Raw genomic sequence first — 14029 nt, 5'->3', positions numbered from 1 at the left:
TTTCGAAACCAAATTCACATTTTTGCTTTAATCTGTGCCTTCTAAGATATAACGGACTTTGTCACAAAATTTGATCAACTTGTACACTTAGTTCAGGTATCCAAAAATTTACAAACTTATAATTGGATGGAGCGAACTTTAGACGCGCCCTGTATATTAAAGTGTATTAATAAAAAAAATTGTTAAATTCATAGAATTTTGTGTAAGTGTTAAATATGACAAGGTAACAAAGACATTATCTTACTTACCCGTCCAGTAAACGAAATTCTCAAAGACCGTAATCGCAAAAGGATGGGACAGCACCTCAGGATGTCTCATGATTTCATGAACATCTCCTCCGTCATAATTCGATGTATGTATAGAATCCGATCTAGCGTCTACCCAATATATCCTCCTGATGGTGTAATCCAAAGTAATACCATTCGGCCAGCCGTTGTACTCAATTTTAACAACTATTTTCCTGTCCGAACCAGCCAGGGAACAACGTTCGATTCTGGGCAGTTGTCGATCCCAGTCCGTCCAAAAGAGGTATCCGTCTCGAGGATCCACTGCGATTGCTCTGGGACTTTCCATATCTCCCGCTACTAAAGTCCGTCTAAAACTGCCGTTTAATTTAGCCACTTCGATTTGGTCCAGGCTGCTCTCCACCCAGTATAAGTTTTCCCCTTAAAGAAAAGAACTGTCAGTTCATACATACATTAGAACTATGGTATCCTAAAATTTAAAATTCACTTTCAGTGTAGTATGGATTTTTTAAATTAATACAATTTTGGTTTACTTTAACGAACGTACAAGCTGATTATATCTGCAAATGTCAAACATGAAAAAAATTTTTTCGGTTTTGCAGTGTTGGCATGTTTTTATAATTTATATGTATGCTTCAAATGTTGTATGCTTGCAGGACACAATATAAGACAAGAAGAAGACCGATGGAACAAAATTCTTATAAGTTGGAGACCGTGGGAATATAAACGAAGCAGAGGAAGGCCCCAAATGAGATGGGCAGATGATATTAAGAAGCACGTGGGCTCTAGGTGGATGACTATAGCGACAGACAGAGAAGAATGGAAAAGGATTGGGGAGACCTATGTCCAAAGATGGACCGAAGAAGGCTAATTAGATAGATAGATAGATGCTTCAAATATAAAGAGAGAGAGAGAGAGAACTTTAGAAAAGTACATTTTGATTATATTATGTTATGAATTCTGCAATTTTTAATTGATATAAAACAAGAACGAGTAAATATTTGTTATTTTGGAGATTAAGTCAGTTAATTATTAGAATTTTTTTTGCAATTGCCTTTGATAGGTTAGCGGATAGATTTGGCAATCGTCAAACCACCAGTTATCACGGTGGTTTGGTACGGAGAAAATTTTGGTCAAATTCAAAGTATTTCAATTTTTTTATTTTTAGCCGTATTTTGATGATTTTTTAGCACACTTTTTAAAGCATACAACATATGCATTATAAAAACATCCCAGCACTTGTTAACATTTGCGGCTATATTCATCTTGAACTTTCGTTAAAGTTAACAACAATTGTTAATAAAAGCACATGACACATGCTTATCCGAGGCGAATTCTCAGATCTTTACGCGGCTTTAGATGCGTCTTCGTAGATATGTTTAAATACGATATTCAGAAGTCGATATATTTTTGCACAGATTGTCACAAATATTTTACTACTATCGAAAAAGATAATGTCTATAACATATTTATATTAGCACAAAAATGTTAACTCAGATATTTGTGTAGTGTCTTCACTACGTATTTATATTAATATACTCGAATTTATTCGTTTAGACAGCGTATTGAAAACATTAGTAGTAAAGTAATTTTTTGGTCCTTCGAACCTGTTATTCCGCAAGTCAAAAAAGGAAAATAGTAAATACTCACCAAGCCAATCAACAGCAAGTCCCTCAGCCGTAGTAAGACCAGTTTGTACAACCACTTCAATATTTCCTAACGATCCACCAACGATAGTACCTCTATATATCTTATCATCTATCACGTCAGTCCAGAAGATCATGTTAGTGTCATTTTTGTGATAGAAATCTAAAGTTATGGTGTTTTTTAAACTGGCTATGAAAGATTTTAGACCGAACGTATGGAGATCCACACCTCTAAGCTCGTGTCGATTGCTGAAAATGACGTAGGGTCTTTCGTTGTCGGTACTTTTACAGGTGAAACCGTCGTCCTGGATGACGTAACCGTCTACACAGGTGCATTTGTAGCGGGAACCTGAAATAGGAATCATCTATAAGTAACAGTGTGATATATTTCAGTGGCTTCGATGCAATACCGCTGATAATTTTTTAAGGCTTACGGAAAACGTGTTTGTGTCTAATGTCGGAATTTACATGTAAAGTAATTTTTGAATTTTAAACATAGAAATAGGTTTGTTATATTGAACAAAGATGACAGACTGTGATAAATTTTATCAACATTACATAACATCATTGATGATACAACCTCATTAAGTTTGTAAGTAGTGAATTTTTTAATTAATTATACCAACGTTAACAAACTATTCATCACATTTGTAGCTCCCTGATGAAGGACATAACCAATGTCCGAAAGCTTGGAATAAAAATTTACAAGAGTACACGTTTCATTTTTTATTGCTGCAAACCCAATATTTAATGTTTACTTATATATATATATATATATATATATATATTTGGGTATCACATGCAGCAGCTTAAACTTCGTAAACAGTTCGTAAGGTTTTATTATGCAATTTATTTTGTGATATTGACGATTTATGCAATATTAGTAAATTTTAATTGTTATTGTTATTTTTTTGACTTTTTGTAAGCTTTGTCCATAAAATTTGTTCAATTTTCAGTGATAATAAAGCATATTTCCATTTTATTCTATTATGTTGGAACATTAAAAAATTTACAACGTAAAAATTTCAAAATTTTGATTAAAAATCCTTTATAAAAGGTATATAATTTAAAAACTCAATCGGCCTATATCACAAAACGTTTTCGGAATCCATATTCCATCATCAGTGCACTAGTTATACATGTATTGAGGCACTAAATATGTGGGTAAAAACCCGTTAAAAATTGTTCGTTTAAATTTAGTTTACATTATATGGTGGTAAATATTATGATGTTAAAGTTACCAGTGGATTTGGTAACATAGCGACGGTAAAAATTTCATGACTTACCTCTTGGTATACACAGTTGTGAACAAGCTCCTAACGCCTCGCAGGGATGTGTAGCCTTGCAGTTTATCTTATCGGGTTGCAGAAGAAGATTTTTCGGACAGGTACAAATTAATCCCTCGGGAGCATTATGACAGTCGTGGGAGCACATGAGACTATGTTCGCAAAGCATATCGGAACACCTTAGACCTTCGTCAGAACCGTCTTCGCAGTCTTTGCGATCGTCACACAACTTCTCGACGTCGATGCACTTCGTGCCGTTGTCACACAGTCTAGAAGGGTATTCGCAAGATGAAGAGAGCCGGTAATTTGTCATGTTGTGATCTATAAACAAGTCACTCATTTAAGAGGTGCCCAATATAAATACATAAATCAGCGATGAAATAAAGAAAGCAAAAATTAATGATATTTTGTACAAGTAGAGGAAAAATAGATATATATATATATATATATATATATATATATATATATATATATAAATATATATATATATATATATATATATATATATATATAAATATATATATATATATATATATATATATATATATATATCATCATCATGTGCAGCTTTATCACCCGTTTCCAATTACGGTGCAGCCTCCCTTATTTCAATGTTATTTTATGTTCTTATTATTATTCGACGATGTCTTAGTTATACGTTGTTCTAATAATTTGCGCTCATTTGCGCCCATATTTTTCTATCTTGTGCTATTCGAGACCACGTTGTTCCTGTTAATTTTCTAATATCATAATCCCATCTGAGATTTGGGCGCCCCTTTGGTCTCTTAGCGTTCCTGGGGTACCACATAGTTGTTCTAGTGGTCCATCTGTTATCTGTTCTTCTTGCCATATGTCCTGCCCATTGCCATTTCAGGGATTTTATTCTTTGGATTACATCAGTCACCTGGGTTTGCCTCCGTATCCATTCAATTCTTTTACGATCCCTCTTTGTTATCCCTAGCATACATCTTTCCATTGCTCTTTGAGTTACTTGGAGTTTCGACGTTATTTTTCTCTTTAATATCCAAGTTTCACATCCATATGTCAAGACGGGTAATATGCATTGATCAAATACTCTCTTCTTGAGGTATAGTGGCATTTTGGACTTGAAGACTATGGAATTTCGTCCGAATGCTGACCACGCTTGTTTTATTCGTCTGTTGATTTCCGGAAGTAGTGATCCCGATTTATGTATGAGCTGTCCCAGGTATATGTATTCATCTACTACTTCTAGCGAGGTTTCATTAATTTTTATTTCCACGTTGGCGATCAGATCATTGCACATTATTTTAGTCTTTGCTAGGTTCATTTTTAGGCCTACCTCATTGCTGGCTGTATTAAGGTCATTAATTTGCAGTTGTAATTCTTCAGGACTTCTAGCAATTAGAATGATGTCATCAGCGAATCTAAGATGGTTTAGGTATTCTCCATCTATACATAGACCTTGGTTGTTCCAGTCTAATTTCCGGAAGATATTTTCTAAGGTTGCAGTGAAGAGCTTAGGGGATATGGTGTCTCCTTGTCGGACTCCTTTCTGAGTGGGAAATTCTGGGGTATTTTCATATATGCTTACTCTAGCTGTGGCCTCTTTGTATATATTTGCTAGCGTTTCGACATATGGTTTATCTACTCCTTGGTCGACAAGAGCTTCTATGACTGCTCTTGGGTATATGGAGTCAAATGCTTTCTCGAAATCTATGAATGCTAGCGCCAGTGGTAGATCATATTCTTTTGTTCTGCTCATTACTTCCCTTAATGTTTGAATATGATCCATTGTGCTGAAGCCACTTCTAAAGCCTGCTTGCTCTCGGGGTTGTGCAGCGTCAAGTGTATTCTGTATTCTGTTGTTAATGATTTTGGTGAATACCTTGTATATCACAGGTAGCAAGCTGATCGGTCTATAATTTCTAATGTCTTCCTTGCTACCTTTCTTGTGAATAAGGATTATGTTGGCTGAATTCCACTTTTTTGGAATATGTCTCGATTTTAGGCAGTCTGTGTATATTTTTGCTAGGATTTTCCAAGTTGTTTGACCAGCAATCTTTAGAAGTTCGGCTGTAACACCGTCATTACCGGCTGCCTTGCCGTTCTTCATGCTCTTAAGAGCTGCCTCTACCTCATCCACGAGAACATCTGGTACATCTTCTTGAACCGCAATTTCTTCTTCGCCTATTTCTTGTGCTTCCGGAGCTTTATATAGACCCTCATAGAATTCGGTTACATGTTTTATTATTTCATCCCTATTTGTGATCCTTTCGTTGTTGTTTCCCAATGCTATTATTTGCTTTCTACCGATTGCCAACTTCCTCTTGGTTTTCCTATAGTTTTTATGGTTTTCGATTGTATTTTGTACATTGTAGGTTTTTATATCTTCTGCGATTTTTTTCCGTATTACTTTGCACAGTTCGGTATATTCAATTCTATTAATATTGGAGTTAATTTTCATTTCTCTTCGTTGTTTCAGGAGAGCTGTTGTTTCATCTGAAAGTTTTCTATTGCTGTTGTGTGCTTGTGATCCTCCAACTTCTTTGGCGCAATTTAAGATTGTTTCCATTAAGTGTGTGCTATTCGTTGGGTCTTGTAATTTTTCTTGAATTAAATTTTGATAGCGTTCCGAGTTGTTGCTTAGGTTAGTGATATTTACCCCTGCAGTTGGTTTCTGGAGTAATTTCATTCTTTCTAGTTTAGTGTTTAGAACGACCCGAGATCTAATTAGTCTGTGATCGCTACCTGTTCGGAATTTGTTGAGCACACTTACATCCTTTATGGTTTTCAGCTTATTAGTTAGGATGAAATCTATTTCGTTCTTGGTAGTTGCATTGGGAGCTAACCATGTCCACTTCCTATTGAGGTTCTTCTTAAAATAGGTATTGGCGATTGAGAGGTTCTGGTAATGTGCGTATTGAACCAGTCTCTCTCCCCTTTCATTTCTTTCTCCAATGCCAAAGTTGCCGACACATTGTTCTTGATTTGATTGTTTACCCACTTTGGCATTAAAGTCCCCGACTAGATACTTAAATTGGCTTTTGTTCTTGTTAAGCACCTCAGTTATTTCATTGTAGAATTCCTCTATTTCCTCATTGGAGTGGGATATGGTTGGTGCATATACTTGCACAATTTGGATGGTGTATCTTCTGGATAGTCTTAGACTTAGACTAGCTACTCTGTCTGAGGTGCTTGCTATGTCGATTATCCTATCCTTCCATTTCTTATTAATTAGGAACCCCACTCCACTTGTTCGTCCATTTTCTGTTCCTTTGTGATAGAGGATGTTGCCCGATTCAAGTTCTATTAACTCTTCGTCCTTTCGTCTTACTTCGCTTATTCCGATGACATCCCATTTAATATTGACTGCTTCATTTTCTAACTCTATGAGTCTTGCCTGGTTCGCTAACGACCTGCAGTTATAGGTCGCTACGTATAGTGTTGTTGATCTGGCTGGGTAGTGGTTTAGACTCCGCAGATTCTTAGCACCCTCTGCCCTCCTGACTGGTTCCCGAGAACTACCCATCTCGGGGTCAGTTGGGCCTACGGAGAATGAGGGCCGTGTCTTTCTTTTTCCTTTATTCATAAGGGGTCGCGAGGCATACCTTACCACGCTGCCTCAGGTCGGGTTGGTAAGGGGCAAGTGTTGTCGTACAATGGCTTTTGCCAGTAACCATTGAGTTATATTATATTAATTAGATTTATAGTTCCATCGTTGATTAAAATCAGTTTCCCAGACATTATCTAAAAAATTGAATGTTTCACATTTTTCATCAAAATTATCATCATTGTTGTTGTATTTTGGATCAAAAGTCGTATTATTCATAAAAACTGTAACAAAATGAGATTTTCTGTTGCTATTTTATCCATTTACTTAACCAAATTTCAAATTTTAATATATATAAGATCTTAACGGAATTTTTCATATATTGTCATTTTGACAGTTTTGTTATATAAATAATCAACTGGATGCATTTTCATAAAAAAGGTACTTTGGGGTACCGTAAACAAACCCACAAACTGACACATATACAAAACGTGATTAAAATGTTCATAAGTAATTGTCAAAAACACTATAATTTCGGTTCTTATCTTACCGTTGATAATTAGTGTCATTGCGTGATATGTTTTCGACGTGGGAATAATTTCGTCTTCACTTAAATCAGTTGTATTGGAAATAAATTATTTAAACAGATTAGCAATAAAGTTTGTTGCACTACTAATTTCTACATCTGACTGCATCCAATTATGTGGTAACATCTTTTTGTAAATCTTTACAGAAATATCCAATTTATTCAGATCTTCTTCAGCTTGCTATTATTCATGATCTATTAAATAATGAAAAGTGATTTTCTGTATATTATATATATTATATATAAATATATATATATATATATATATATATATATATATATATATATATATTTATATATACATATATATAAATATATATATATATATATATATATATATATATATATATATATATATATATATCGCAAAAAAATTGATATGACAAGCTTACACAAGCTGCAAATTATCCAAAACGGAATAAAATGGAAGAGGACAGAATCTGCACACAAAGCAACAATGGAATCACTTGAATTACCAATTAAGCAAATTTTTCCATGGTTCTGTAGCCTCTTCCATTCTGTTTACGAAGATGCCCGATGCTAATAAGGGACATTCATCTTGTTTTCTGTACTAATTGGAAGTATGGACAATTGCAAGTAATATAATGACGTTACAGTATCACGTAATTTTATATTATAAAATACAGAAACTAATGAAGAAATAAATAATAAATTAAATAATAATAATAAAATCTTAAGTGTGATTCTACGCTAATTTGCAGATATTCAGAATTTTCCATTCCGCTCCGCGATAATGTGTAACTTAACCTTCTTTAGACTCATGTCTTGAAGAATTATTGTAATTTGAAATGTAGAGGGCGCTGATAGTGAACTTCGTTGACAGTTGTTCCAATAGATGGAAACAGTTTCGCTTGACAATCAACAACCAAATAGATTGACACATAAAACAGTGTAGGTTTCCATATATCAAGAATTTCTCAATCTTAAGGAACTATACTTAACTTAGTTTTGAATTAAGTATAATTTTCTAACGTACTTATGAAATATGTACAAAACTTACATTGGCACATCTTGTCGACTTCGTCAGACCCGTCTGCGCAATCCTGTCTATTGTCGCACAATTTGGCAGCTGATATACACTTGGTGTTATTATCACAAGCCTTGTCAGGTAAATCGCAGACGAAGCTGTGGGTTTTGGCGTTAGTAGCATTCTTCAATCTGCCAGGATCACAATTCATTTCATCAGAGCCATCTATGCAGTCAAGATCCGAGTCACAAACGAATTCCTAAAAGAATAAAGTTTTAAATGTGGATTTGTAAGTGTGGTTTGTATATATGGGGCTATATACATATATCTTTTTATATTACAATTGAAGTATATCTTTTTAAATAGTCAAACGTTGTAGGTGCTATAGAATTGAGAGGGATTATTATTATTAACAAAGACATTTACCTTAGGTATACATTCATAATTCGAACAACTAAATTCTTCAGGTTCGCATTCGATCTTTGGTCCACAATCCTTTTCGTCCGATCCATCCGGACAGTTGACCTTACCATCGCACACTACTGACTTGGGAAGGCATTCGTCCCTTGGTTTACACGGGACTTCAGTTTGTGGATCGCAAGTGACACAGTTGATCTCGTCGCTGCCATCTTCGCAGTCTTTAATCCAGTCGCAGTAATATCTGGAGGCTATGCACTGGCCATTTTTGCATGCGAATTCGTTGATTTCGCAGGGAGAAGTTTCTAAAATATGTATATATTAGTAATTAGATATTACGTCACGAGAGCTTTGAGAAAAATCTTTTTCAATGTAAAATTACCAATAATGACATTACTACTACTATTCGCTCCGTGCGTAACCATGGTAGAGGTCACGGTTCGTAGACTTACTACGGTTGCCTCTTCCGACTGGGGTGGGGATGCTTGAGTTACGTCACCAGAGTACACAAGAATACAAAACCCATTTATTCGCGATTGAAACTGAATGTAGAGGGCAGGTCGATTGCAGTGTTGATTGGTTGAAGGGGAAGAATTACGTCACGAGAGTACAGTTTCGGGCTTAATGTTCATTGGTTAGGCGGAAGAGGCAACCGTAGTAAGTCTACGAACCGTGGGTAGAGGTACCTTGAAACGATGCCAGCGTGCGTAGCGGCGAAATATATCAAAATTGGACCTATCTTTTTACTCATAAATTTTATCAAAAATGGGTGCAAATACATGTTGCGTATTTAATTGCGTTAATAATAGCAAAAATAGTCAGTGTAGTTTTTATAGGTTTCCAAAGATTACATATAAATTAGAGAAAAGAAAAAGATGAATTCGTGCCATTAATATAAAAAAGTAAATGTCACATAATTTCACTTTTATGCAATTGAAATAGGAAAAATTTAAATAATTTACCTTAAATGATATTTCATAAGGCTTCAAGCTAAGTGCAGCCTGCCCAATGACTTCAGCTTTTATATCACAACTCTTGCTATTATTGTTTTTAATTACATGCTCTTCCACATAAAAAATTTGATTTGCCAGTACTAGATTCTTCCTTTTCTTTTCCGTTTGGGGTTGAAAATATAAATTAATGAATTTTTAGAAACCCAGTTTTTAATACTACATTTATTTTGTACTTAAATAAACTGAAAAAATATAATTAAAAAACTAATTATTAATAATTGTCAATTTCGTATGTATTTAACATATGTTTAATCTCAAATTGAGAGGTCCAAAACTGTCAGATGAAGGCGGTAGGTGTCGCGTCAGTCACGCACGGAGCGAATAAGATTTTGGTTAAATTACAATTTATGTTGACATGTGTCAAAAGTCAATTTGTGCTGCTATAACTTATAAGTTAGAAATTTGTACGTATTTACTGCTTGGTTGGACAAGGTTAATTTATAGGACAAGAGTTGAACGTGAAATATACGCCTTTTCATCATGTGAACGCAGTATTATCTCCACAATTAAATGAATTATTAGAAAAAATCAGTGATGGCGCTTCACTTATTTAAAATTGCGTTGTGCACCTATAATTCTACGCAATTCAAACGTTATGGGCTTCCACAAAAAGGAAAAAGAACTGAACTAAAGAAGTTAGACAAGATTACACTGTTTACTATACAAACAATATCTATAATTTTTTGTTCTAATAATTAATGATGTAAATGGATTTTCATTACTTGTCGAAATATATTAATTAACAACAATATTATTATAGTGTATACTCAATAAAATAAATATTCCATAACAACACCGCTTCGTAGTTCCTTTTTGTACGGATATCACAATAATAATCGATTAAAAACTTTATTGCTAACCTAACATGCTTCTTTACAACAAACAGTACGAAAAAAAAAAGACTGATAATAATGCACGCGCCCAAAAAAAAATGTGATGAAAAGGTCTATTGTAAAGTGTAATACTTCCGTTAATCCTTTTTATGTCGTTCTGTGGCCGTAAAGTGAAGAAGAATGACATGGCATGACATATTTTATACAGGGTGAGTCATGAGGAACTTTACATACTTCTACCATATTTAGAGTCTCTCAGGGAGCATATCATGTGGCCACTAAAAAATGTCAACTCCTCTTCTTTATTAATTAACAGGGTGATTTGTGTAATTGACCATTTATTTCATTTTACTGTAGTGTTTATACGGCTCATTTAATTTTTTTAATTTTTGCATGATACAGTACACTACTATCAAGCATTCGACTGGTATTAGCTAAACTAAAAACTTCCAGGACTGGCTTTGGAAAAATTAATTTAGGGATTCGTATTAAATATTACACCCTGTATATATTTTTTTAAAAATGCAATAAGTGATTTTCAAACTACATAAATAGCCAATGAAAACGACATATGCGACAATGTTGTCGCACTTTTATTAAATTTTTAGTGAACGATCAAATCTTACCAAAAATAGAACAACCATAATGAAGTATCAAATTATAAGGTAATTAATTTAAACAAATGGTATAAATTTCAAACATTTTAATTGAAATGATAAACTGAGTCACTGCACAACAAAAAACAGTAACTACTAACAATAACGAAGAACAATTAAAAAAAAAAAAAAAACTAAAAATATGTACATAGTTATGATAAACCCATAAATTAGAACTGGAAAAGATACAATAATGGTAACAAAATAAAAATAATTCAAAATAGATTTTCGAAATGGAACCCTGCAGCCTGTACACATTTTTGTTGCCGAATTGTTAATTGACGTATTGAATTACGGATACTCTGGAGATCGTTTCTAATAGTATTACAACAATGTATAATTCTATCAATTAATTGTTGTCGGTTATTAATATTCACTGCGTAAACTAGTTGCTTCAATCGTCCCCAAATATGGTAATCACTGCCAGTAAAAAGTGTGGGGGTGCCCCATCATGCTGAAAATACATCCCTCGGATAGCAACGTTCGCGTTGGCAAGCAAATTCGGCAAAATATTTTGTAGAAAGTTCAAATAGACCTGCCCTGTTAAAGGACCATCAAAAAAGTGAGGACCTACTAATTGGTTATTTATGACACCAATCCACACGTTAACCGAAAACCTTAACTGAGAACGACGTTCTCGAATAGCATGGGGATTTTCTTCTGCCCACACATGTGAATTTCGTGAATTATTTATCCCGTCTCTGGTAAATTGGGCTTCATCTGTAAATAGTGTCCTGTATAGCGTTGGTCGATTATTGTTAATCCATCTACAAAATTCCAACCTATCGATCTCATCTCCAGCATGTAGTCGCTGAACCATTTGAATGTGATATGGGTATAGATTATTTTTTTGTAAGACTCTACTTACCCTTGATTGAGTAACATTGAGTTCTCGACTTACTTGTCTAGTGCTTATTGTAGGGTTCATAGTAACGGCGTCCATAATGTCATCTTCCTGCGCTTCATCTACATGTCGCTCTGTTGTTCCACTAGGAAAAGTGCCATTTTCTCGCAAATAATTAAAAACTGACCCAAATGTTGGATGACTGGGAGTTCGACGATTAGGAAATCTCCTGCGATATTCTCTACTAGCAGCCCTACCATTCCCATTACAGAATCCATAAACAAATATTATGTCTGCATATTCTGTGGTCGAAAACTAATGTGGCATTTTGAACGAAAGTAACAAAAGCTCTACCAAAACTAACACAATGTACTTAACGTAGATATGACAGAAGAAATATGTATTCTTGTACACATAAATAACAATTGATAATGACAATAATGACAATGGGTATAAAATATCAAGAAACGTCAAACGGTCAACGCCAACCTTCATTTTAAACTTTTTTAGATTTATTTTTATTTAGTACAGTTGATGCAATGTATTATTATTTGACATAAAATTTTAATCATTTACAATCAGCAAAAACTAACACATACAAGAGGTTTGACTTTTTAATCAATTTAATTTATTATTTATCGAAAATAATGCCCCAATACGATCTATGAGTAAAAATTTAAAATTGAAAAACAATTGATTCTATCGTAGAGATAATACAAAGTGACAGTAAAGATGTTAATTTTCTACGTATTGGATTATGTTGTGTGTGTGTGTGTGTGTGAGAGAGAGAGATGGCATTAGACAAAAAATCTTTTTGCCACAGAAAATTGTTATAAGGATGTTTAAATTTTTATTTTAGAATCGTTTATAAACTTGATTAGAATATTATATATAGATTTGTCAGAATAAGATAACAGATTGCTGATGTTCACTGGTAGGCTAATATTGAGATCAATTAAATCTAGATATAGGCTTCGAGTCTGTTCCCTATGATTAGGACAATCGAAAAATAAGTGGTTCAAATCTCCGACAGATTTACCATCACAAGGACAGAAAGGGGTTTCATAGATTCCGATCCTATGCAGATGCTCTGGAAAGAGGCCATGGTTAAGTTTTAACCGGGTTATTAACGAAGAATGTACTTTATTATAGTTAAAATTAAAATGGGGAATATTTTTTGGTAAGCATGGATGAATAGAAAAGTAATGGTTTCTTGAAGACTTCTGAACCTCTTTATATTTTGACATCCATCTTTCCCTGCCAATACTCCTGATAATAGAAAAAAGATCTTTAAAGTAGTAAAAATTTGTAATTTCTGATATCTCAGATGTATTTTTTGCCACAACATCCACTAATTCGTTTCCAATTACTCCATTATGTCCTTTAACCCAGAGTAAAGTAACTGTTTTTTTTGTGAATTTTAGATTATGTAATAATTTTTTGATATCAAGTATAATGGAGTTTTGAAAACTATCCAATGGATGGCTACGAATAGCTTGTAATACTGCCTGAGAATCTGATACTATTACGATGTTCTCACAATAATTAGTGACACACCAAGTTAGTGCTTTCTGTATAGCAGCAGCCTCGGCTGTAAAAATAGAACAACATTCAGGAATTCGATATTTCTCAACATAATTGCTGTTTGAAACAAAAAAAGCGAAACCAGTACTTTCAACAGTTTTTGAACCATCTGTATAAATTATTGTTAAATCTTCCCCTAATTTGCTTAGTATGGATTTGAATATAATATTAGTTAAAATTGGCAAATCTGAATAAGAGGGCATTATAATGGTTGGTTTGTCTATCAGAACTTCAAAGTCTTGTATGTAAAAAGGAAATTTTGGGAGCTGTAATATATAAGATTGAAATGAATTCGTATCGATAAAAGATTCTGCAAGAGGAGGAGAATTTTTTATTCTCCAATAAGAATTTGTTAAATTTTCTGTCAAAAGTAAACCTATTTTGTGAACCATAGTTGTA

The 14029-nt window shown here is 33.9% G+C and overlaps 1 protein-coding gene across 1 annotated transcript in view; it reads right to left on the bottom strand.

Moving 5' to 3' along the window:
- Nucleotides 1–14029, bottom strand: part of LRP1 (LDL receptor protein 1) — a 149284-nt gene that overhangs the window by 47477 nt on the left and 87778 nt on the right. The window contains exons 12-16 of the mRNA XM_072531505.1: nucleotides 8710–9005; nucleotides 8317–8542; nucleotides 3178–3498; nucleotides 1896–2240; nucleotides 249–665 (exon numbers count right to left, since the gene is read on the bottom strand). Of these exons, the coding sequence (XP_072387606.1) occupies nucleotides 249–665; nucleotides 1896–2240; nucleotides 3178–3498; nucleotides 8317–8542; nucleotides 8710–9005 (1605 nt within the window). The remainder of the gene's footprint in view (nucleotides 1–248; nucleotides 666–1895; nucleotides 2241–3177; nucleotides 3499–8316; nucleotides 8543–8709; nucleotides 9006–14029) is intronic.

The sequence above is a fragment of the Diabrotica undecimpunctata genome, chromosome 5 (assembly GCF_040954645.1).
Source record: "Diabrotica undecimpunctata isolate CICGRU chromosome 5, icDiaUnde3, whole genome shotgun sequence".
Taxonomy (NCBI): Eukaryota; Metazoa; Arthropoda; class Insecta; order Coleoptera; family Chrysomelidae; genus Diabrotica; species Diabrotica undecimpunctata.
The sequence above is the reverse complement of the archived record's forward strand: the minus strand, read 5'-3'. Positions and strand labels throughout refer to the sequence as shown.